We start from the raw sequence: 26603 nt of genomic DNA, 5'->3' as shown, positions 1-26603 counted from the left end.
TGGAGAGCCATTTCATCTCATGTGGGACTTACCTTTCAGAGAAATCTTCCTCGGTATCCAAAGATCTCTTTCTTGAATGGACTTTGATTTTGATCAAGTAGCTTGTATTTTAAAGTTTACAGTGTTACTAAATCAACTTGTCTTAGATAGTGCAGGAGCGCTATTGTTTACAAAAGGGATTAGTGGAGAAGGTGAAACTGTGCATCCTAGTTTGTCAAACAGTCGGGCAGCCTTTCAAAGAAAGAGCTACTCCAAGCCCCAGTATTGTGTGTATACAGAAGTCATGCACCACGATCATCACCAGGCCCCCTTTGCCTAACTCCCTTATCCATCCCCACAGACCTTTTCTGAGTTAGAGATCCTCAGTTCCACTTCACTGTAGAACTGCAGGCTGCAATACACAAAGAAGCCAGTGGCTGCAGCAGGCAGGGCTGGTATTTGCTTATACTGTCCAGTAGAGGGCCACACTACACCTCTCCCTTCTCTCCTTGGGTGTCTCCTTCCCCAGCCATTTGATCTGGCTCTAGATTATTTGTTGCAGTTCATTCTGATAGAAGAGGCATAACGGTGTAAGAATTTTAAAGTTTAAGCACTGAAGCCATTGCATAATTGCATCACATCACTGTGGCTGTCAGTCCTGTGTAGATGTGACCCCACCTTGTGTAACTGTCCATGCAGATGTAAGCAATGCATAATGGATGGAGGGATAGCTTTCGGCTGCAGAATTCTTCTACCTCCAGACAGCTTTCAGTAATGCGAAGAATCTTTTGTCAGTTTAAAAATGAGGTCCGGGGACTCCTAACACACAATCAGACGGCACTGGTCAAAGTTAACGAGCTAAACGGTCACAATTTAAATGGTAGGTATTAGAAAGCATGCATCTTTCTTCCAGCCCTCAAAACAAAGACTATGCCAGACTGTTAGTTAACCATTAAGCATTTTATTAAAAACAAGAAGTCTTTTTTTTTTTTAAAGTAGCCCGTTTCAAAGCCACGTGTAGTTGCTTCTGAAATGGACAAGCAGCATTAAACCAAGTGTTCCTACAATGATTAGCCTGGGAAGGACACAAACAGAGGAGCTTCGCGTCTTCTCCTTCTTCTGTGTAAAGCAACAATAATTAGGAAGCAAGTCAGTAGGGAATCCCTTTTAAACTGTTGTAAATCAAAAGAAAATAGCAAAAGTAACAGCCCTCCGAGGGAACGAGACTCAATAACTAGACTACGATCTCCACACTTGCGCTATGCTTTAAAACTGCTGTAAATATGATCTCATCTAAATCTACGCTAGAGCAAAAGAAAAACGAGCACTCTAACACACACATAGACACAGAAGGGAACTCACCCAAACGATGGTCTCAAAGAACACACTTGGGTTTGGTTTTTTTTTTTTTTATAGCAAATAGTTCATTTACTTCATAGAACACTTTTGCAGCAGTGTGTACATTGAGAGACATTGGTTGGTACAGACTGACACAGATGAACAGTTTGCCCTTAGTGCTGCTGAGAGATGCACAGACATGCAAGGACATTCAAAAATCAAAGTCTGTACAACCCCAAATCACTAGGCAGGGGCAGGGGTGCACGGACAAGGAGAACACAGCACTGGGTGCTGCTAAATCTAATGCCTCCCCGCCCCCATGAAATTCTCCAGACACAGCCTGGTTTATTTCTGTTCTAGTATTGTTCAGTTAGCACAGTGGCTCTCAACCTTACTAACGCTGCGACCCTTTAACACAGTTTCTCATGGTGTGGTGACCCCCAACCATACAATTACCCCCATTGCCACTTCAGCATTGTAACTTTCTCCTGCTATATCTGATATGTAGGATGCCTGATGTGTGGCCCCCAAAGGGGTCTCCACCAACAGGCTGAGAGCTGCTGGCTTAGGAAGTGTGTGATACTTTGGCCACTAATAGCCAGACTTAACCTCTAAACTCCAAGTATAATTGGGGTGTGGGAGCTCTTGACAGTACATGGCAGAAAAACAGTTCCAGTTTGATACTATGAAACATACAGAATTCACTAAAGGAGGCGTGACAGAGCTTTTAGGGTCCCAAATTAGGTTACATTCAGTTACTTTTGTTAATCTTTTTGTCTTCCCCGGGCCCATGCCCATGCATTTTTCTTTATATTTGGATTTATTTCAAACATGTTTAGATTTCGGTTGCAATCATTGTTTCTATTACTAGAAACGATGATTGGGGTGTGTGTGTGTGTGTGCCTTTCTGTAACTCACCAGTGTCAGTAAGAGAACTGGGTTTTAAAAATAATTGTCCTGCAAAGTAGATTGAGTAGAGACAGCCTAATGACTTGAGCCACTAAAATAAGTGAAACTCTGACATGCAGAAAAGGCAGTGGAATTCCAGAAACATATTACTGTCATTGCACTAATAAAAAAAATTTCTAAGATCGTTTTAAATCCAAGATACTTGCAAACCCGAAGTCCTGGGAAGCATTGTAGGCCTTCAGGTTTCAGAAACAGGCAGCGCATGTGCAATTTTTACTTTTCTTGGCTCTCTTTAGAAATTTCCTTCTACACTAATGATTCCCATACGGATGCAATGCTGTGAGATAACTGAAAACTGTTCTTTATGAACTAAGAGAACACAGTTACAAGCAGGTACTGATGGCTACATCATTCACGGTCATTAGAAGCAGGCTCAGACACTTTGTAGGAAGGTTGTTCTGTGTCTGCTCCCTCTATGCGTACATTTTTTTTTCATCTTTCAGTGAGAAGATGGCTCTCAGGTTTGCTTCTATTTTATTTGAGAAGTAGAAAGAAAATGACCCTGGATGAATTTTCCAAAGCAAAGCATAGCTTGGTCCTTTGAAGCAGAAACTGAATAAAAGTTGGTGCTTTTATTTAACAGATAGAAACCTGCAGAGGTTCAGAATCCCAAAACGAGAGGCCCATGGGCAGCCAGCTAGGATGGAGTCCTGCCCTGCTGTGGACGGGTAGGTACCCTTGGCTGGCTGCCCAGGTGCCCTCGCTCACCAGGATCTCCAGCTGTGTTGTAGCTTGTGCACGAATTATCGACATACTCACCAGTATTAATAAACATAGTCTCTGAAAAAATACATCTCATACAAAAGTAGGATGGCCTCATCTCAGCTGTTCATGCCTAAAGACCTGAGGAAGGAGGCAATCTTGTCTGTTCGAGTCTTATTTTGAAGAAGGCTCATATTTCAGATGCCTTCCTTCAGCAAGAAACAACAGTGATAAATAAGGCTTGGGAAGTCCCCTCTCTCTGGGCTTTGGATAGAGATCGGACATGACTCAGGTACATGGGAAGGAAATTGCTTTGCAGGGGATTTAAAAAATACCTTCAAGCCCTAGAATCCCAACCTTTAAGCTCCAGGGTTCGACATCAAGTGGGCTACCGCCCTCTCTTGAACTTCTCCATAGTCGTGGAGGAACAGACCCGGGACATTACTCAGCAGTTTCTGGATCTTGACCCACAATGGGAAAGATACCTTGAGACAGGGGAAATAGATGGAAGCAATTACAAACAGCTATTTGATTGATGGTTGACATTGTCAGGCCTCCACTGTCTGGCAGACTGCAATGGTGTTGAACTCCCTTTGCTACCAGTGGATGTTGCTATTGGCAACCATGCAGTAAAGCCAATAAAAAGGCAAGAAGAGGAGAGGAAAAACTCAACCTTAGTGGAAGCCGTAGGGTTTGTGCTATAAATTATGTCCCCCTCAACACTCTGTAGCATCAACATTCAGGGTGGAGGGGACCCTGTCTCGTTGCTGCCTGCAGTCTCTGAAAGACCCCGGGTCCAGTATTATCATAAAGCCCATGCTTGAAATTTCTTGCTGTAGATGGACTGGTATCCGTTTTTCTGGCTGTTTATTTATTGTTTGGAAGGGTAACAGATGCGGGCTCACTGCAACCTCATATGGACTGATTCTCCATTCCCATCTTTGATATAAACGTGATGAGGTGATGTGGTGCAGTACCCAAAAGCACCTGGGCTGCAGACACAATGATCTTGCAGACAACCCCCACCGACCCCGCCCCTGTCTGTTCCTAGCTCCGCCCAGCCTTTGTTCCTCACCTGAAGGAGGGGAGACAGCTTTGCAGAAGCTATTTTCCTTTATAGCAGAGTGATTCAGAAAACTGGCTTAATAAAATCCATAAATCTGAACAGCCTCCTCTTACCTGCTCTGCCGAAGCTTTTTTTTTTTCTTTTCTTTTTTTTTCCTGAGCTCATTTTCCCCTGCAGTGTCTCCAGTCTTCCCTGCAGACACAGCTGTAAAGGGCACCTAGCAACATTGTTTCTTAGTGCACCGATCTCTCTCTTCTCTCCTTTGTCAAGCCCCTCTGTGTAATTGTCTCTTTCCTGCTCTAATGACGACAAGGTGCTGCACCCTCTTTTTTTTTTTTTCTTTCTTTCTGGAAGTGCAATGATTTTTCTTTGTTTGGATTGACTTTCACCTCTCCTTAGCCGGTTTGTCTTAACCACCTGCCTCTGCCCCTAATTCTCCTGTAGTCTTCTCTCTATTCTTTTTCTAGCCCCACCCTTTGCATGGTTTATAATGTTTCTTGCTATAACACAGCTCCCTTCCTTGGATGATTTTCAGCTCACTCCTTTCCTGTCTTGTTATCTTCATTTAACTATCCCCCCACCCCCACCCCACATACCTTCAAATATCTCCTGAATACCTAGAAGGCAACGGCCCTGTGAAACTAGACCCCTGTTTCTTTTGGATTTGAGTAAAGTTAAAAACCGATACTGATCCATTAAACTAAGAAAAAAAAATGGTTTGTAAGTTGAGGAGAAAAGTTTCGTTACGTTTTAGATTGTTCAGAGCTGGGTTGACTCTCAGGTTTTACACCCCCCAGGGACTTCCCGACCTTTTAATCTCTCTGTGGAGCACCATGTACGTGAACAAAGAGATGCTTGTTTGGGCTCTAGATGCCCAAGACCTGCTTCACACAGAAGATTTCAGATTCCAGCTGTCTTTTGCCCTAGGGAATCCTTAAAAGTTTATTTGGACAAAGGCTTTCAGTGCTAGGATTTCTGCAAACAAACCCCTAGTGTAATCTCACTTGACACTTTGGGAAACAGAGAAGTCCAGTCCGAACTCACTCAGCTAATGATGCAAAGTGAGAGACAGCAAGCCCAGTGTTCTTAGGGTAAGAGAGATCCTGTCTTTAGTGTCTCAGGTGAACTGGGCATCAAAGCATTGTTCTAGTGACCGCATCTATTTTTTTCTGTTTTTTCTGTTTGTTTTCACATTCACAACCTAGTGGAAATAGGTTGTACAGATGTTATTTCCTGGCCTTTCTAGAATATTCTTTTTTACATGTAAGGAAGAATGTAAAATCGTGGTTCCTTAAATTGTATCCTCAAACCTTCATCCCCTTCACTTCAAACTATTCCATGCTTGGTCACTGGGTGCCTCTGCACCTGTGAACTATTTCTCACTGTTGGAAGCAGTTCCGGTATTTATACATGTCATTCGTGGTACATGTGGCCTTAGATCCCCCTTCACCTTTGCTTTAATAAAATTATTAATCTGTTCCTCCTAGAAAAAGGCTTTGCATACAAAAGGCTGAATTCAAAAAGTGAACCATGATCTATCTCACTGCAGAGTTACAGACCCTGTGTAACACCAATTAGACAAACACACCCTACTATACTACTACTGTGGGAATCAAGACTGGGGTTACCTGGCACTATTAAGTCACGTAGGTTTATCCACTAGGCAACGAGAATCAAGGGCCTGGTGCATCACTAAGAAGCAGTAGGATTAGAAGTAAAACATCTATAACGCAAATCTGCATTCTCGGGACCATCTGGTGAGAAAGCCTGCTCCAGGAGAGGCTGCAAAGAAAGGAAGGGCTAATAACAGAAAAGTACCATATAGGAAGCAGCCATAGTGACACTTTTACCACGGTGTCCTCTCAGCTCAGCAGGAGTGGGGCCGATGGCCCTCAGGTCCATGGATCCAAATCCAGCAGTATGGGTTCAGGATGGAAAGTTGAGGGTCATATTCTCTGTCCCACTCCATCTTTCGTGTCTCTGCTGCCATCGACACTTTCTTGGGTGCTTCCTGATACAATCAAAGCTTTGGGACTGAGTATCCGAGCCGAACCAATAGGATGTTGCGGTTCAACCAAAGCAAGTAGTTCAGGATGCGGAGGACCCTCCCGACCGCAGGGTGGCGCAGCGGCTCTGGGTGGTTTACAGTCTGTCTTCCCCGGCCACCACGGGACTGGCAGGGTCTGGGGAGGCAGCCGAGACCTGTAGTCTTTTTTGGTGTAACTCTTCCCACTTCCTTCGGTTGGCAGCCACTGAATCCAGCATTGGTTTCAGTTTTGCATTGACCTTCACCAAGGCCTAAAACAAAGAGGAAAACAGGTGGAGAGAGCAACCCGGGTCATGGATGTGTAGAATCTTTCTCCTTCTGTTTAAAAGGGGGGATGGGAACCAGTTATATGAAGGGAAATGATTACTTTGGTAAATATGAACTATTTTGCAGAGAATATGCAGGCATCCAACACGATAGTGTTGGATTCATAGAGCCCAGGCAGAGAATGAATGAGACAAGAGGGCTGGGTATTCCTCAAGGCTTTGTAGGCTCTGAGTCTGCGTGCACATCAAACAAAACAAGACAAAAACGCAGATCACCTGTATCTACTAACATACATGTCTTTGCCTGGCTAGAGAGAGCCCTGCCTATCAATCCATCAGGCTGGGAACTTAAATTAAAAACAAAACACCCAACCCAACCAAACCAAACTTACAATGACTCTGCCCCAGATGCCCAGGGGAATTTTCTCACATTAAAAAAAAAAAAGATCAGGTGAATTCCCAAGACAAGAGGAAGGACTCGTTTTCCTCCGAAAGCAAAATGTGGGTGGCAATGCTGAACATTGAGTCACAGACTGACATGGAGTGATGTAGCTCTGAATGACGTGGATGGGTCCCAGTGCCCGAGTGTTCCTCTGGGGGTGTGTGGGAGAGGACAGGTCTTCATGGGAGCCTGCTGACAGGACTCTGTTGCTCTCCCACAGATCTGTCCTTGTATCTGGTTGGCTTGGCTGCAAGCCCTCTTAACTTTCTCAGTGTTCCTAACTTTGCACTTTAAAAACCTTAGATTCCTTCTAGCTCAAACATCTGTTTTCACTCTAGTAACATGCATGGGAACAGATAATGATGTGACGGGGTCAGGGCGTGGAAGAGAGGGCTGGAGAGGCCAGGGGAGATGCGGGGAGGGAAGGCCTGAGGAGTGCCATTTGGGGCAGATGGATCACCAGGCTCATGAAACTCATGCTGCAGGGCCCTTAACTGCACAAGATTCATAGATCCTTCTAAATACTTCTAAATAAGTTTTTCTTTTTAAGAGAAGAGGTCCCTGCTTCCAAGTGGCTTGATGGACTTCTGGCAGGGTGTCCTTCCCTTAAGCACAGCTCAACACACCTGCCAGTAAACCTGACAGACCCCCCTAAAGAGATCTGAGTGAGTAGTGAGACGCCTGCTGCTTGAGGTGAAGCTTCCCACTGATGCCCTGTAATAGTTATTCCCACCCTTCCTCCATCCCACCTGTGTGTGTGAGTGAGTGCGTGAGTGTGTGTGCGTGAGTGTGTGTCTCCATTCCCGTGACCTTTGTTGCACTGACTAGAAACATCTCATTTAAAAATCAGACGTACCCATTTATTTCATATATGAAAAGAGCAAAGCAACATAGTAACCCAGGGATAAAATTTTCCCTTTATTTCCAGGAGAAAAATGCAGATGCCCCAATCCTGCTCAGTGCTCGGTGTTTGTTTGTTTTTGACCACAGTGTGAGGCGGCTGTGACTGCAGTGGTTTTATTTAGCATGCCTTGGCACTGTCTCCTCTTTACCCTGATCAAGCCTTTTAATTAAACCGACTACTGTAATTCCTATGGAAATTAGTGTATATGTTATTTTCCTGCTACAAAAGCATTTCTCTAGAAATTATTTTTTTTTAATCCCAGGAGCACGAATTGGAAATTTTTTTCTGCCGAAATGTAATTAAAAACTCATTTGATCACACTATTTCTGGCTCTGTTTTACTTATTAAATTCCTGTAATCAGTTTTCTTTTATGGAGCTGCTGGGAAATGATCTCAAAAGCAACACATTTTTCTCTTCTTTGGCAGGTTCCCGAGCATTTACTAAATTACATTCCTAGCACCTGCCCAGGATTCGAATTACTCCACCAATTTATTCTTTAAAGCATTTAAGTTTGTTTGGCTTAGCCCCAAATAGCTTTTTCCCCTATATCTTTCTTCCTTTCTTTTTTCTCTTGCTTCCTTTGTGTGGAATAAAACACCGTGGGGGGTGGGGTGAGGGGAGTTAGGGAGAGAAATACTGATTTCTCAAAATTCCCTCCTTTTCTTTGTTTTCTTCAGAGACAGGATTACTAAAGGAACAATCATTTTTCTTAGGACAAGTGTTAGTTCTGAACAAAGGTAGCAAAATTCCCCATCTTGAGGAATTGCCCTGATGCTATAAGTTTGTACCTAAATGCAGTTGGCTGCAAGGGCGAGGAACTAGTTAGTGTATTTGTGTCTGTAAAGTACCTGCAAAGAACAGAAGTAGACTGTCCCCTTCCCAGCCACCAGCTGTCAGGGACTCATTCAAGTAGACAAAGAATGCAAGCTGTGTGCTTTCTATGAGAAACTCAGGACCACAGAAGTTGCTGCTGATGCTCTGGGTAAAGAATGGAATCAATCAGAGGTGGGAACACAACAAGGTTTTCCCACGAAGAGAGGGGAAACCCCTCTGCAAACCTAAGCCCCAAGGTTCACGGCATCTACTAGCCAGGTGCTGTGAGCAAGACAACTGCTCCTAGCACATACAAAGATGTGGACTCAAAGGCTGGCCACTAGCAGGTAATCCCTGATGGCTCTGTGAAAGTGAATCCCTCCTCATGGAAAGAGAGAGAGAGGAAGAGTACCCGCTGTCACCTATGAGGGATTCATAGATGGTTGCATTAGCCACAGGGTGCCCAGCTTCTCTGTGGCATTCCTGTGCATGTTCATTTAGAGACCATTTAAATACCCCAGGGGCAATGAGCACACTGTTTCCCAAGGAGTTCTAAAAGCCTCTGGTTTTAGACTAGCGTTTCCTGCTCTGAGTTCAAGGCTGTGGCTCTGTAACTTATTCTCAGGGGTTTGACCAGACCTCTCCAGAGCAATGTGGGACTCATGACTCTAGTGTCGATCCTGTGAAAACCCAATTGGACCCAAAAGTTGGATACCACTAGCACTCTCTTGTCCTATCCAGAGTACCTGGGATGCTTTTTGTACGCGGGGACACACCTTACACCAAGCCATCTGGGTTGGCCCAGGGATTTCTCCCTCCTGGCTTGGAAAGTCACACTCCATTGTTGAGCTCTCTAGTGGCTAGCACAAGATTTTAGTTATATTTTCAATAAGTAGCATCCACGTAGCTCAAGGGATACACGAGGGTACAAAATGTACAGTGTAAAGTCTCCTTCTACACTGCCCCAACCAATAGATAGGAACAGCTATTAGTGTGGCTTTCAAGAATAATTTTTACCTGTATAAATTAAAAGTGAGATTTTTTTTTATGGCTACCTAGTGTTCCACAGCTGTCAAACCAGTTCTCTGTTGTTAAAGGAAATTAGTGTTGTTAATATTTGGCCATCCTAAGTAATGGTGTTAAGGATATTCCGTATATAGCCATTCTGTAGATGAAGACTAGCAGAAAGTCAAAGGATAGAATTAGCACTTCTAGGTCAAATGGTATGTGAATTTGTATTTTGATAATATGTATCTGTTAAATCAATACAGTGTCTAAGGTAGAGAATAAGAGGTCTATACTAAGCATGCTAACAAGAAAAATGAGAATACAGTCTCAAGGCCTTGAAAAGAGGGAGAATGCATAAAGCTGAGAAGAACACACAGACCTGGCACTTGGACCCCTCTCCTCTGGACAATCCAGATGCTTGTGTGTACACAGAGGACTCCATCTCTCCCCAGCACCACAACACACTGCTTTAGGATGTTTCTGAAGCCCGGCCCCTGAAAGCAACTCTCCACATGGCAAATGACCCCATCGAGATCTCCTGCAGCCGATGCACTCTCTTGGTCCTTTACACGCAACCGACTTGACCACCCTGTTCATCTCACGGGTTACCGCCGTCATCACCACATGTTAAGGGATGCTTACTCAGTACCAGGCTGTGCTGTTTCAGGCACGCTGATGGCTGACTTTCTCAAGAACCTCATGAGCTCCATGTAATTATTATCCGCGTTGCTGTTAGTTTGTAATGGAGAAAAACCAAGACCTACATGAAGGGCTTGTTCACAGCAACTCAGTGGGTAATGAAAGAGGTTGACAGTGTCTCCACCTCAGTACGGCTGCTGCTGCGGGTTAGATACATGTTTTCTGTGGTGGTTGTACATTTTAGGATACCCTAGATGCTGGTAACAGTAACTCTCTATAACCCAAATTGTGGTAACCCAAAATATCTTTATCTTTGAAAGATATACGCATTGTGAGGTGTCGGCAGACTCATCCCAGCCATGAACCACAGTGCTTAACTGAACCTAGCTTTCCTGCCATGTGGATGAGCCCACATATATAGTATAGTATATTCGCTGGCAGAGAAGGGAGGTTAGCTTCCTTTGGCCAAATGGTGCTCTCCCTTTCCCGTTTCTGATGACATTTAAGAAAAAGAGATGAGGAGGATTTATATAATGAATGTTTACTGCACTGGGCCAGGGCTAGGGGCCCAATGCCATTACCTCACAAAAACGTCCTGGCGGTTCTATGTGGTGGGTCTCTTCACCCTCTCTTTATAGGTAAGGAAACTGCAGTTCAACAAGGTCAAATGACTTGCCTGTCATCAGTGAGAGTCTTGCTGGTTTCAAGTACTGTGTGGCAGCTCCCTCCCTGGACAACGAGTTCTCCTTGATCACTCTTGCTATGCTCAGCCGTCTCTCTGAAGCCTCCTGTCGTCTTCCTGTGTAGGTAGACCCAAAGCATGCCAACAATTTCTCCAGCTATAGTTTCCATGCTGGAAATGTTTTGTATTTTATTTTTAGTACTTTAGAGATGTGATCCCACCCTGGTTTTTTGTGGAGTCTTCTAGGTGGTTGGCCTTGTGCAGATGAGGTAGACGATCCCCTTCCCAGCCACCAGCTGTCAGAAGCTAATTGGAGTGGACAATGAATGCAAGCTATGCGCTTTCTATGAGAAGCTCACAAGCACAGGAGTAACTGCTGATGCTCTGGGTGAAGAATGGAAGGGTTATATGGTCCGAATCCATGGTGGATATGACAAACCAGGCTTTCCCACGAGGTAAGGTGTCCTGACCCACTGTGGGATGCACCTGCTGTTGGGAAAGGGGCATTCTTGTTATAGACCAAGGAAAACTTGAAGTATAAGTCTAGGATGCACTGTGGATGCCAACCTGAGTATTTGAAACTCAGGCTTGCTCAGCCATATACTCTATCTGGTCCCCCCATTAGATACCCAGAGCAATGGTCCATCTACTCTTAGACTGGAGTTTCCATTGTTGTAAGCTTTTAAGAATATTTTCCTCCTTTTTCAAGTGCATTGATTGAGTCTTCTCATTATTATACACCAGGGCTTTCTCGTGCCTTTGGATCCTGGCGATTCTAGATATTGGACATTGTGAGTTTTATGTGGATATCAGTTACATTTGTCATTGCAACCACAAAATATCGGAAAGAAGCGACTTAAGTAAAGAAGGGTTTGTTCTGTTGCAGAGCTGAGCTCTCTGCTTCCTGACCGTGAACACATTGTGACCAGATAGCTGTGATCCTGCCACACCCCCTCCTCACCACAATGGCGGGTGCTTTGCTATAGTGATGGGAAACCGACAGATAGCTGTGCCGCTCCATGATCTCTGCACATAATAGACACAGGGCCATTCTGCTTTATTACTTATTTAGCTGTGAATCTAATTCATATTACAGCGACCTTGGGAGGTACCTGCCTTTCCTCTCTCCCTGTCATAGACCAATGGCTGGTTAAGGCTTCCTATCTGTAGCCTAAGAGGCCGTCGTGTTCTGACCTTCTACCCAATCCAACCATACAAACAAACCTAGAACCCCATCTCCAGATGAGCACAGGGCTCTCTCAGTGCTATTGTTCCTGAGGCCACATCGCCTTCAGCTCTCTGGGCTGCTAACAGCTGGAGTTTGGCCTCGAGTTCCTTCAGTCACGACCCACACCTGCTACCATCTGGCATGGTAAAACATCTACCATTGACCACGGTCACTTCTGGGATCGAGACATCAAGATGTGAGACAAAAGAGTAAGAGCCTGGCTTGCTCCTGGAGACAGCGACAGCCCCTCTGCCTGATGGCCGTTGTAAGGGCACAAGAGAAACTAAATTCACACCAGACTGGGCTTTGAACCTGAATGTGTCCAAATATATCATCAATACTTTAATAACATCCGAGGGAGTTATCTGAGCTAGATATTCGTTTTTTTTTTAAACTATTTTTTTTATTACATATTTTCCTCAATTACATTTCCAATGCTATCCTAAAAGTCCCCCATACCGCCCCCCACTTCCCTACCCTCCCATTCCCATTCTTTTGGCCCTGGCATTCCCCTATATTGGGGCATATAAAGTTTGCAAGTCCAATGGGCCTCTCTTTCCAGTGATGGCCGACTAGGCCATCTTTCGATACATATGCAGTTAGAGACAAGAGCTCCGGGGTACTGGTTAGTTCATCATGTTGTTCCAACTATAGGGTTGCAGATCCCTTTAGCTCCTTGGGTACTTTCTCTAGCTTCTCCATTGGGAGCCCTGTGATCCATCCAATAGCTGACTGTGAGCATCCACTCCTGTGTTTGCTAGGCCCCTGCATAGTCTCACAAGAGACAGCTATCTTTGGGTCCTTTCAGCAAAATCTTGCTAGTGTATGCAATGGTGTCAGCGTTTAGAAGCTGATTATGGGATGGATCCCTGGATACGGCAGTCTCTAGATGGTCCATCCTTTCATCACAGCTACGAACTTTGTCTCTGTAACTCCTTCCCTGGGTGTTTTGTTCCCAATTCTAAGAAGGGGCACAGTGTCCACATTTTGGTCTTCATTCTTCTTGAGTTTCATGCGTTTAGCAAATTGTATCTTATATCTTGGGTATCCTAAGTTTTGGGCTAATATCCACTTATCAGTGAATACATATTGTGTGAGTTCCTTTGTGATTGTGTTACCTCACTCAAGATGATGCCCTCCAGGTCCATCCATTTGGCTAGGAATTTCATAAATTCATTCTTTTTAATAGCTGAGTAGTACTCCATTGTGTAAATGTACCATAATTTCTGTATCCATTCCTCTGTTGAGGGACATCTGGGTTCTTTCCAGCTTCTGGCTATTATAAATAGGGCTGCTATGAACATAGTGGAGCATGTGTCCTTCTTACCGGTTGGGACATCTTCTGGATATATGCCCAGAAGAGGTATTGCTGGATCCTCCGGTAGTACTATGTCCAATTTTCTGAGGAACCGCCAGACTGATTTCCAGAGTGGTTGTACAAGCTTGCAATCCCACCAACAATGGAGGAGTGTTCCTCTTTCTCCACATCCCCGCCAGCATCTGCTGTCACCTGAATTTTTGATCTTAGCCATTCTGACTGGTGTGAGGTGGAATCTCAGGGTTGTTTTGATTTGCATTTCCCTGATGATTAAGGATGTTGAACATTTTTTTCAGGTGCTTCTCTGCCATTTGGTATTCTTCAGGTGAGAATTCTTTGTTCAATTCTGAGCCCCATTTTTTAATGGGGTTATTTGACTTTCTGGAGTCCACCTTCTTGAGTTCCTTATATATATTGGATATTAGACCCTTATCTGATTTAGGATAGGTAAAGATCCTTTCCCAATCTGTTGGTGGTTTTTTTGTCTTATTGATGGTGTCTTTTGCCTTGCAGAAGCTTTGCAGTTTCATGAGGTCCCACTTGTCAATTCTCGATCTTACAGCACAAGCCATTGCTGTTCTATTCAAGAATTTTTCCCCTGTGCCCATATCTTCAAGGCTTTTCCCCACTTTCTCCTCTATAAGTTTCAGTGTCTCTGGTTTTATGTGAAGTTCCTTGATCCACTTAGACTTGACCTTAGTACAAGGAGATAGGAATGGATCGATTCGCATTCTTCTACATGATAACAACCAGTTGTGCCAGCACCATTTGTTGAAAATGCTGTCTTTCTTCCACTGGATGTTTTTAGCTCCCTTGTCGAAGATCAAGTGACCGTAGGTGTGTGGGTTCATTTCTGGGTCTTCAATTCTATTCCATTGGTCTATTTGTCTGTCACTATACCAGTACCATGCAGTTTTTATCACAATTGCTCTGTAGTAAAGCTTTAGGTCTGGCATGGTGATTCCACCAGAGGTTCTTTTATCCTTGAGAAGAGTTTTTGCTATCCTAGGTTTTTTGTTATTCCAGATGAATTTGCAGATTGCACTTTCTAATTCGTTGAAGAATTGAGTTGGAATTTTGATGGGGATTGCATTGAATCTGTAGATTGCTTTTGGCAAGATAGCCATTTTTAAAATGTTGATCCTGCCAATCCATGAGCATGGAAGATCTTTCCATCTTCTGAGATCTTCTAGAATTTCTTTCTTCAGAGACTTGAAGTTCTTATTATACAGATCTTTCACTTCCTTAGTTAGAGTCACGCCAAGATATTTTATATTATTTGTGACTATTGAGAAGGGTGTTGTTTCCCTAATTTCTTTCTCAGCCTGTTTATTCTTTGTGTAGAGAAAGGCCATTGATTTGTTTGAGTTAATTTTATATCCAGCTACTTCACCGAAGTTGTTTATCAGGTTTAGGAGTTCTCTGGTGGAATTTTTAGGGTCACTTATATATATTATCATATCATCTGCAAAAAGTGATATTTTGACTTCATCTTTTCCAATTTTTGTCCTTTTGATCTCCTTTTGTTGTCGAATTGCTCTGGCTAGGACTTCAAGTACTATGTTGAATAGGTATGGAGAAAGTGGGCAGCCTTGTCTAGTCCCTGATTTTAGAGGGATTGCTTCAAGCTTCTCACCTTTTACTTTGATGTTGGCTACTTGTTTGCTGTATATTGCTTTTATCATGTTTAGGTATGGGCCTTGAATTCCTGATCTTTCCAAGACTTTTATCATGAATGGGTGTTGGATCTTGTCAAATGCTTTTTCTGCATCTAACGAGATGACCATGTGGTTTTTGTCTTTGAGTTTGTTTATATACTGGATTACGTTGATGGATTTCCGTATATTGAACCATCCCTGCATCCCTGGGATGAAACCTACTTGGTCAGGATGGATGATTGTTTTGATGTGTTCTTGGATTCGGTTAGCAAGAACTTTATTGAGTATTTTTGCATGAATATTCATAAGGGATATTGGTCTGAAGTTTTCTATCTTTGTTGGGTCTTTTTGTGGTTTAGGTATCAGAGTAATTGTGGCTTCATAGAATGAGTTGGGTAGAGTACCTTCTGTTTCTATTTTGTGGAATAGTTTGTGAAGAACTGGGATTAGATCTTCTTTGAAGGTCTGATAGAACTCTGCACTAAACCCATCAGGTCCTGGGCTTTTTTTGGTTGGGAGACTATTAATGACTGCTTCTATTTCTTTGGGGGATATAGGGTTGTTTAGATCATTAACCTGATCTTGGTTCAACTTTGGTACCTGGTATCTGTCTAGGAACTTCTCCATTTCATCCAGGTTCTCCAGTTTTGTTGAGTATAGCCTTTGGTAGAAGGATCTGATGGTGTTTTGGATGTCTTCAGGATCTGTTGTTATGTCTCCTTTTTCATTTCTGATTTTGTTAATTAGAATACTTTCCCTGTGCCCTCTAGTGAGTCTGGCTAAGGGTTTATCTATCTTGTTGATTTTCTCAAAGAACCAGCTCCTTGATTGGTTGATTCTTTGAATAGTTTTTCTTGTTTCCACTTGGTTGATTTCACCCCTGAGTTTGATTATTTCCTGCCGTCTACTCCTCTTGGGTGAATTTGCTTCCTTTTGTTCTAGTGCTTTTAGGTGTGTTGTCAAGCTGCTAATGTGTGCTCTCTCTAGCTTCCTTTTGGAGGCACTCAGAGCTATGAGTTTTCCTCTTAGAAATGCTTTCATTGTGTCCCATAAGTTTGGGTATGTTGTGGCTTCATTTTCATTGAACTCTAAAAAGTCCTTAATTTCTTTCTTTATTCCTTCCTTGACCAAGGTATCATTGAGAAGAGTGTTGTTCAGTTTCCACGTGAATGTTGGCTTTCTATTATTTATTTTGTTATTGATGATCAGCCTTAGTCCATGGTGATCTGATAGGATGCATGGGACAATTTCAATGTTTTTGTATCTGTTGAGTCCTGTTTTGTGCCCAATTACGTGGTCAATTTTGGAGAAGGTACCATGAGGTGCTGAGAAGAAGGTGTATCCTTTTGTTTTAGGGTAAAATGTTCTGTAGATATCTGCCAGATCCATTTGATCCATAACTTCTGTTAGTTTCACTGTGTCCCTGTTTAGTTTCTGTTTCCATGATCTGTCCATTGGTGAAAGTGGTGTGTTGAAGTCTCCCACTATTATTGTATGAGGTGCAATGTGTGCTTTGAGATTTACTAAAGTTTCTTTAATGAATGAGGCTGCCTTTGTATTTGGAGCATAGATATTCAGGATTGATAGTTCCTCTTGGAGGATTTTACCTTTGATGAGTATGAAGTGCCCCTCCCTGTCTTTTTTGATGACTTTGGGTTGGAAGTCAATCTTATCTGATATTAGAATGGCTACTCCAGCTTGTTTCTTCAGACCATTTGCTTGGAAAATTGTTTTCCAGCCTTTCATTCTGAGGTAGTGTCTATCTTTTTCTCTGAGATGAGTTTCTTGTAAGCAGCAAAATGTTGGGTCTTGTTTGTGTAGCCAGTTTGTTAGTCTATGTCTTTTTATCGGGGAGTTGAGTCCATTGATATTAAGAGATATTAAGGAAAAGTAATTGTTGTTTCCTGTTATTTTTGTTGTTAAAGTTGGCATTCTGTTCTTGTGGCTGTCTTCTTTTCGGTTTGTTGAGGGATTACCTTCTTGTTGTTTCTAGGGCGTGGTTCCTGTCCTTGTATTGGTTTTTTTCTGTTATTATCCTTTGAAGGGCTGGATTCGTGGAGAGATAATGTGTGAATTTGGTTTTGTCGTGGAATACTTTGGTTTCTCCATCTATGTTAATTGAGAGTTTGGCTGGGTATAGTAGCCTGGGCTGGAATTTGTGTTCTTTTAGTGTCTGTATAACATCTGTCCAGGATCTTCTGGCTTTCATAGTCTCTGGTGAAAAATCTGGTGTAATTCTGATAGGCTTGCCTTTATATGTTACTTGGCCTTTTTCTCTTACTGCTTTTAGTATTCTATCTTTATTTAGTGCATTTGTTGTTCTGATTATTATGTGTCGGGAGGTATTTCTTTTCTGGTCCAGCCTATTTGGAGTTCTGTAGGCTTCTTGTATGTTCATGGGCATCTCTTTCTTTAGATTTGGGAATTTTTCTTCTATAATTTTGTTGAAGATGTTTGCTGGTCTTTTGAGTTGAAAATCTTCATTCTCATCCACTCCTATTATCCGTAGGTTTGGTCTTCTCATTGTGTCCTGTATTTCCTGGATGTTTTGAGTTAGGATCTTTTTGCATTTTCCATTTTCCTTGATTGTTGTGCCGATGTTCTGTATGGAATCTTCTGCACCTGAGATTCTCTCTTCCATCTCTTGTATTCTGTTGCTGATGCTTGCATCTATGGTTCCAGATTTCTTTCCTAGGGTTTCTATCTCCAGTGTTGCCTCATTTTGGGTTTTCTTTATTGTGTCTACTTCCCTTTTTAGGTCTAGTATGGTTTTGTTCATTTCCATCATCTGATTGGATGTGTTTTCCTGTTTCTCTTTAAGGACTTCTACCAGTTTGGTTGTGTTTTCCTGTTTTTCTTTAAGGACTTGTAACTCTTTAGCCATGTTCTCCTGTAGTTCTTTAAAGTCCTTCTTGATGTCCTCTACCATCATCATGAGATATGCTTTTAAATCCAGGTCTAGTTTTTCAGGTGTGTTGGGGTGCCCTGGACTGGGCGAAGTGGGAGTGCTGGGTCCTGATGATGGTGAGTGGTCTTGGTTTCTGTTAGTAAGATTCTTACCTTTACCTCTCGCCATCTGGTAATCTCTGGAGTTGTTATAGTTGCCTCTGTTCAGAGGTTGTTCTTCTGGTGATTCTGAGTATCCTCTGTCAGCAGACCTGGGAGACAGGCTCTCTCCTCTGAGTTTCAGTGGTTAGAGCACTCCCTGCTGACAAGCTTTCCTCTTAAAGGGAAGGTGTACAGATATCTGGCGTTTGGACCTCCTCCTGGCCGAAGAAGAAGGCGGAAAACAGGACCTTTCCCAGATGCTGTGTTGCTTTGGCAGGTCACAGAAGCTGTAGGCTTCTGTGGTGCACACTCTCAGCTGTGCAGACTAAGTTCCTAAGTTCAGTGGAGTCCTGGATCCAAGATGTGCTCCCTGCTCCTGAGGCAGAGGGCTCCTGTGCAGGGCAGACCACTGTCTTCCAGCTAGGAGGGTGCCGGATGTCTGTGGCCCCAAAAGGGTGCTGCCTCAGCGGCTCTGTGGCTCCCGCCTGTCCCAGAAGCTGTCTGCCTCTGTGGTCCTCAGTCTTACCTGTACAGACTAAGTTCGGCGGAGTCCCGGAGCCAAGATGGTGCTCCCTGCAGGGCAGGTCACTGTCCTCCGACTGGGAGGGTGCCGGATGTCTGCGGCCCCAAAAGGGTGCTGCCTCAGCGGCTCTGTGGCTCCCGCCTGTCCCAGAAGCTGTCTGCCTCTGTGGTCCTCACTCTAACCTGTACAGACTAAGTTCGGCGGAGTCCCGGAGCCAAGATGGCGCTCTCTGCAGGGCAGGTCACTGTCCTCCGGCTGGGAGGGTGCCGGAAGTCTGCGGCCCCAAAAGGGTGCTGCCTCAGCGGCTCTGTGGCTCCCGCCTGTCCCAGAAGCTGTCTGCCTCTGTGGTCCTCACTCTGACCTGTACAGCTAGATATTCATTTTTATGGATAAAGATTACTATTTGTTGGATTATATAGTTCCAAATTGCTAGAAATATGACTTAGCATTTTCTGCCTTCTCCTACTAGTATATTATAAAAGAGAAGCATGAGAAACTCAGGTACAGTTTATGGAACAGAAAGGATCCAGAGGACTTTTTGAAATGCTCCCCCTCTTTAATCGCCCAGGGTTGACCCCAGGCTATGCTAGGCTGCATCCCTGCCTCCTAGGGTAACACGGACAAATGAAGTTGGCTCTCATCTCAGGCAAGTTTTCTAGCACCTTTCTACTACCATGGTCTTCTCCTTTCTGAGTGAAATGGCAAGGGTCCTCTGGGGACTGGCAGCTTGAAATGGAAAAGCACAGGCACAATGAGCTGCTGACACAGCCGCCCAGACCTCCAGCAGAAGGGGCAAGGCGCATGTCAGCCATGGCGGGCCTTCAGAGTCTCTCAGACTCACATGACTGATGAGTCACGAGCGCAAGAGTGTCTTTGAGAAAAGTAGGAGGTTTCTATTTAAGGCGTGTGACTTCAGAATGGAGCAGTCAAGTGTGATAAGCGGGTCTTAACTTACAAATTAGTGACCTGCTGAACTTCTAGGTTCTGAAAGGCAAAGGTTACCGATGAGTTAACAAATAACAGCCCTAGACTGGACATGCCACATCGCAGCGACGCAGATGCCCGTGAGTCACGTCCAAGCTTCTCCTCTCCATGTGCTGTCATGGCTGGAGACGCAGTGACTTGACCAGGCTGAGCTGAACTCATCCCTGTCCTTCAGACCCCCTCGTCTGTTCACAGGGCCGCTCTCCCAGGAGTCAAGCTTTGTTGTCTGTGTATCGATCCCTCTCTGGAATTCACAGCGATGTCCTCTTCACAGAAATGTCCTCTTCACCCCCATGACACAGTCACCCGCTTCCACAGGGTCTCTGCACTTGTGTCTGTTGCTGATGCTATAGTTCCCACTTCAGGCTGTCACACTCCTCCACCTAAATCCTGTGACAGCATCCTTACTAGTCTCCTGCCTTCTGTTTGCTCCAGGCCAATCGGCCCTTACAGGCCCAAGCTTGCTGTTCCCTCCTGAACACATAGTGGTTCCCACTGTGTGCTGAAATACTCAGTAGAACAAGGCCAAAGCTCTCACACACAGCTTGAGAACCCCTGGGGGGAGAGAGAGAGAGAGAGAGAGAGAGAGAGAGAGAGAGAGAGAGAGAGAGAGAGAGAGAGAGAGAGAGAGAGGAAATCCCAAGAGAGAAGGAAACTCAGAGATAAAACTAACTAGAAACCTGATGTCTGACTTGGGTGACAGTTCAAAAACAGACCGCTGAAATGCCCTAGTAATCGCCCCATGTTCCCTAGAAGACTTGAAGCATCCGTCTTTCCGGGTGCTGGAGCATGCTGTTGAGTTTAAAGGCTCCACATGCTGTTTGGCAGGGGAGCTGCGGAGAGCTGGTGGGACCCGTGAGAGCAGATGGGGCTGCTCCAGGGTCCAGATGGAGAGAGCAAACAGCCTCCTAAACCCGACTCGTTCCCTCCCCAGTCCAATGGCTTTTGAAACTCAAGGTTGTGTAAAAATTAATTTGCATTAAATTGCTTAAGATAATGTATTAACTACCATATGAGGCTCCCAGCAGTTTTTAAACCGTACTTGGAAAAACAAATAATCAAGCCATAGCAGTGAACACAGAAGCAAGCCCAGACTTCCTGAAAGAAACGTTTCCACATCAGTGGTAGGTAGCTTTAGAGCAACTATTTGTGTGACTTTCAGAAGCCTGGAAATAAAGGATAAATATTTACACGTGAAAGTCTGTCAGGTCCTGTATCCATGCCTCAAAATAATTTTTCCTTAGTAAGTCCTTGATGCAACCAGCAGGAGATATATCTTTATTCTCCCATTTTATGAACAAAAAAACAAAAGAACAAAACCAACCAAACAAAAAACTACTAAAAACAAAAGCCAAAAATCCCTGGCTGAGAAATGTTATATCACTTGCCCGGGGAAGACAGTATTGGGGTTTGGACATAGGCTTTTGAATCCAGAGCCCACACTAGTCACCTGTTTTTTTTTTTTTTTTTTTTGTGACATCAGCATATACTTTTGTATGGGGCAACCCTGAAAATGAGAGTTAAGGAAAGAAAACTTAATTTCTAGGCAGGTCTTGTTTGTCTATACTAAAAAAATATAATTTCCCCATTATCGTCCTTAACAGGCACCAATCGTGCAGTGGTCTTAGACGGGTGTGGGGAAAGTCAGCAAAGAAAACAGGTCACCCTGCAGATCCTGAACAGGGTGCAAAGGTCGTCAAGCTACAGAGCTAACACGAACGTGGGAATGGAAACAGGGTGGGAATTCGAAGATGCCCCTGCAGAGGCTCTGACTCCCACCCGTGACACAGTGGGCTTTTAGCCGCTGTGGTGTGAGCTATTTATACTGTTTGTCCTCCTTCTTTGGCCACAGTAAAGAGGTTGAGTGTCTCTGGCCATATAACCTTTGGCCTATCTGGGGACACGGCCGTTTATTCTGTTGACACCGGCATTTCTAGCAGCGTTTGCAAGCTGCCTGTCCCGAAGGCTGCTCAGTCTTCCTTGAACTTACTAATGGCTGGTGAAATGTAAGCAGAATCCATAAGGCAGGATTTCTGGCACAGTACTTAAAGAACCACAATCAGCCCGGATGGAGACACTTTCTCTGCTCTTTATCCCTGTCTCCTTGATGCGGTGGAATTTCAACTTAATGGCTGGAGCTGCAGTGGCTATCTTGTGATAGTGAGGCAAGCTTTAACAAGGCAGCCACTTTTGAAAAAAGATGAAGGTCTGTCTCTTTATGCCTGTGTGGGTACAGCCCAGAATTGGTTAGTCTAGGGTATTTTTATCTGGTACTAGTGGCAGAATATAAATGATGCCCTAGTTAGGTCTCTGTTTTCTGACTGTCTGTGGAGGTGGAAGGATGTTCTAATCACCTTGATTCTTGAACAAACTCATCTCCCTCAGAGAGGAAAGAGAGGGAGGGAGGGAGAGAGAAAGGGGGAGAGGGAGGGACAGAGGGAGGGATGGATGGATGGAGGGAGGGATAGCAGTGGGTTATAAATGAACTCTCTTAGACAGTAAAAGCTAAACAATGGCCCACCACTCTTCCCATTCCAGAGCCCCCATCCTCCCCCAACCCCTGGCCCCCCAGGCTAGCCTCAGGATACCCTAAGGATTTGTTTAGGAATGTGCCTGAGGCTAGTGGGTTTTAAGCTGGAAGTTCCCCCTCTTTTTCTTTGTGGTGCAGTAACAGCTGTAATGGCAGAGCTATGACTTCAGAGGCTGGGCCTCTAGTTCTATTCACAACTAGACACTGGGCCGGCCACTCTTTCATCAGGTCCAAATTGTGTGTAGAGCTGGCCATCACAATGGGTGGACTAGGCTCTCTTCTCAAAGGATTGGTGACTGCTCAGTGTGCCACCCCCACCATCCAGTGGGAAAGTTCACAGAAGCTGACTCATCACTCATGCACACACTCCAACAGATGGAAGACATTGTTATTCAAGAATCAGAACGACTGCCCTGCAGTGGTGGCGCACTCCTTTAATCCTAGCACTCGGGAGGCAGAGACAGGTGGATTTCTGAGTTCGAGGCCAGCCTGGTCTACAGAGTGAGCTTCAGGACAGCCAGGGCTACACAGAGAATCCCTGTCTCAAAAAACCAAAAAAAAAACCAAAAAAAAAAAAAAAGAAAAAAAGAATCACAACTACTAGAACTCATCCAGGGCAAGCAGGGAAGAGGAGGATTCGAGTCCCTGCCCTTCCCCCCTCCCCCAGTTCTCCTCCATATTGCCCCTCTAAGCTCCCTAGCCACGTGAGCCTCTAAATCCCATCACTGCTCAACCTCAACTGCGCACTCCTACTTCTGCTCCTTATTCTCTTCCATCTTAGGTTTCATTTGAATTTGCTGAGGCTTCCCCCCAAAACTTTGAACTGCTGTCTGCCTCATGGGTGTCTCACCCTCTGCCTCATGGGTGTCTCACCCTCTTCAGTGTAGATACGGTGCTGACGCTCACCCTTCCCACTTCAAGGCAGAGTCAAGACTAAAACAGCATGTGTTTCCCTTTCCCCAAGCCCAGCCTGGCCAGTAGAGAGGGCCAGTTTTCTTAGGTTCTTACAGTCTCATCCTGTCCTGATTTGTGGACCCAGCAGACACCGGAGGAGAACGTCAGCGCCCTCTGCTGGCAGAGTTAATATGACAGCACAGTTGTAGCTTTTAGGGAAGGGGACCCAAAGGGGTTGATCAGCTAGCCTTCAGCAATCATTTAGCCTGGTGATGATCCAGGCGAACCCAGAAAAGAACCCTAGAGCCAGTTATTTCCTCCTTCTGTGAATTCAGTATTACACTGTGTTTACCCACAGGATGGATTGCTTTGTCCAACTTGGAAAATTATTTTTCTGCATGTGGTGTTACTACTGAGGCTGGCTGTGTGAGAGGTTTGCAGAGACCAAAACATATTGTCAGGTTGTGTGTGTGTGTGTGTGTGTGTGTGTGTATGTGTGTGTGTGTATGTGTGTGTGTGCTAGTGATACTGCAGATCTTAAAATCTAAGTGATGGGAGATAGTTACCAAAGAACAGTAAAGATGATAAAGCCAGTGGTAATGCTTTGCAGAAAAGCAGGCAAGCAGGCTCATTAGAATCCTGAGCAAGCATGATTCAGTTCAGTCTTAAGAGCATCGTCAACCTAAGGTATATCTGAAGATGATGCTCATGGTATCATGTTTAATATTCTGGAGGCTAATTACAGGACCAGTAATAACTTACACGGAGGTTATTTTCTCTCCAAGGCTGGAGTGGACTACCAGTGCGTGTGAAAGTTTACAAGGAAGGCCTTTCTTTCCATTTCTGTCTTGACCCCACAGTTTTGCTCTCTTCTTTATATGCTCCAGGGATTTCTTTGTGGGAAGAGATAGTCACGATGACATTAACATTCTGAATTAATGAGGCAAGAAATTTAGACTTTCCAGGATTAAAGCATTGCTATTTCCGTAATGTCAGGCTGCATGACACAGCTGGGCATGATGGAGACTGTGCAGTGTCTAGCTGAATGAACCATCTCTTTGGGCACAGCCTGTTCTGGGAACTGTTGTTCTAGAGAGTATGTGATGGACCACTGAGTTATTGGTGGATCTTTCTAGTTAGGAACACTACCTCTTCATTGATCTAACCCCACAACCATACAGGGCATGGGTCTCACCCAGTCTGTTTACATAGATCATGCACCTATCCATGGGGAAATAAGGTTCACAGATGTTAAATTGGCATGGTTAAATGTAAAGCAGGGTTGGTAGGTTAGTCCAGTCCTGCTTTGATACAAAGCCTGTGGTATCTTTTTATCTGGCAATGTAGCCAGTGTGTTGAGGGACAAAAGTCTCTTCCCATCTTATTGCAGGGCCAACAACAGACAGGTATTCCTTCTATTGCAGGGGGTTTGTTTCAGAATCCCCGATGTTGGTGCATGGCTACTTTGAAAAGCAAGGATACCTCAACACCGTCTCGAAAGCTTTAGGTGTAGACAATGAATCTTTTATCTACATCCCAACTCCACCGTTCTCTGGGAAGATAAAACCAGGACTATAAGGAGTAATTGACAGGCAAGCTGAAGGGACAGCTCCTGTGAATGGACAGAGAACAGTGGCTTCGGCTCTAATGAGCCCCTCTAGGACAGTGTCCTGGGTTATCCCGGTGCCTGGGTTTTCAGAGCAGCCTGGTAGCTCATCCATCATGTTCATTGTGAGGGCGACTCCTGACTTGGCAGGAATGGCTGCTGACCCAGAAGCTGCAGGCTTTGATGGATGGGGCTTCGTAGAAGAGGTGGTTGGGACATGTAACTAAAATGTAGCCACATGGTAATAATCCACCTTTTTACACATCGGAGTGTTTTCCAATAAAATTAGGCCACCGAGGATTTATAGCAATACATAAAATACATTTCCCCCCAAAACTCAATGTGTAAAGAGGACCATTAGAAAATTGCATTTGGTGAGCTGCAGATATTCATTTTCTTACTTAAAAATGTTTCTCTTGTGTGCCTTGAGTCCGAGAGACCCCAAGTATAATGCATAGGATGTCTGTGGCACAGTTACAAATCAGTACCTTTAGTCTGAATGTGTTTGGAGGACAGTGCTGCGGGACCTCCAAGAATGGATTCTAGGATATGTTCTTAGCATGCACTCTTTTTAAAAGCATGTGTTTGAAAGTTCCCTAAGTGTCAGAGACTAATTGCAGGTAGTAATAAATGGGCACAGTGCAAATATGATGATGACTGAGTGCACATGGGTGACTGTGCATGCACGCATGTGTGCATGTGTGTGTGTGGTATGGGTACAATACTTACGTGAGTTTAAAAGAGGCCCTCACTCTCAGCATCGAACAATGCTCGTATTTCAGGGTGGGAGTCATCAAACTCTCGAATCCCAAATGCTCCAGACATAGGGAGACTGAGACCCAAAGTGACCACGTGGAAGACCTTGTCTATAAGTAGAGGACTTTGGGGACAGAAATCCCCTATTCTTTTAGTGGTCGTTTCCTGTAGAGTAGGGAAATTGCCCTCTTCTTAATTCTAGGATGATGAAGATAATGAGATTCTCAAGAGAAAGGATAAGAGGATGAATAAGGGGATGGCTTCCATTGACCACTGTGTCTGTGTCGAGATCATCTACATCTCCCTACCCACACCTGCACGGAGGGTGTTGCATCAGTAGCTGGTCTCTTTGCCCATGGGAGGAGCTTCATCTGCTCACTGTAGCACTGGGCAGAGGGAGGATCGTTGTGGCTTCTCATTTCTCACGCTGTAAGTTCCTCCTAGGCTACGATGCAGGGCTGTTTGTATGTAAGGGGCAATGAAACAATACCTCATGGTTTTCTTACATTTCTGAAGTGTAGTTTTATTCTCCAGGAGCATAAACTTTAGTAGGTTAGACGCTGCCTAGCGGGCAGCACACCAATCTTTTAGATGTTAGGAAGGCATGTCAATTTAGTTCGTAGTCAGAGACCATTCAAAATGAAATAAGCTTTCTAATGAAAGGACACACTAGATTTGTTTTGAACTAAAATGTAAAATTTATAGAGGAAAATAATCAGACCTAGAAAACATTGAAGACTATTGGGGAAGGTGGACTGGACATTACAATAAAGTGTTATCACTTAAAATAGTACAGTTCATATAGAGAGTTCAAGACCAGCCAAGGCTACAGTGAGACCCTGTCCAAAACCAAACCAAACCAAACCAAACCAAACCAAACCAAACCAAACCAAACCAAACCAAACCAAACCATGAAAGTTGAAAGACTCCAAAAAATCTATTAATAAATGTACAGCACAAACAAAGTGAAAAGACAATCTAGGGAAGATGTAATATCCACTGTGCTCTAACTCAATAGGAAGGAGGGCAAAAAGATTTTACAGAAACCAACAACCCTTGAGTAAGAACATCTAAAGCCACATCATACATATGGTGTGAAGACTACCGTGAGATACATTTTACATCCATGATACTGACCAGAGTGAAAGCCATCCGACAACACCCCTTTCATACACGATACTGACAAGAATTAAAGACACCTG

At 44.2% G+C, this 26603-nt stretch overlaps 1 protein-coding gene across 2 annotated transcripts in view; it reads right to left on the bottom strand.

Moving 5' to 3' along the window:
• Positions 1 to 1025: 1025 nt before the first annotated feature.
• Pde11a (phosphodiesterase 11A) overlaps positions 1026 to 26603 on the bottom strand; it is a 366204-nt gene continuing 340626 nt past the window's right edge. For both annotated transcript variants that reach the window (XM_021181980.3, XM_085834775.1), the window contains one exon: positions 1026 to 6352. In XM_021181980.3, the coding sequence (XP_021037639.1) occupies positions 6197 to 6352 (156 nt within the window). In that variant the 3' untranslated portion in view covers positions 1026 to 6196. The remainder of the gene's footprint in view (positions 6353 to 26603) is intronic.

The sequence above is a fragment of the Mus caroli genome, unplaced genomic scaffold, assembly GCF_978045245.1.
Source record: "Mus caroli unplaced genomic scaffold, Mus_caroli_1 scaffold_2, whole genome shotgun sequence".
NCBI classification, from domain to species: domain Eukaryota; kingdom Metazoa; phylum Chordata; class Mammalia; order Rodentia; family Muridae; genus Mus; species Mus caroli.
Note: the sequence above shows the minus strand (reverse complement) of the source record. Positions and strands in the feature narration are given on the sequence as shown.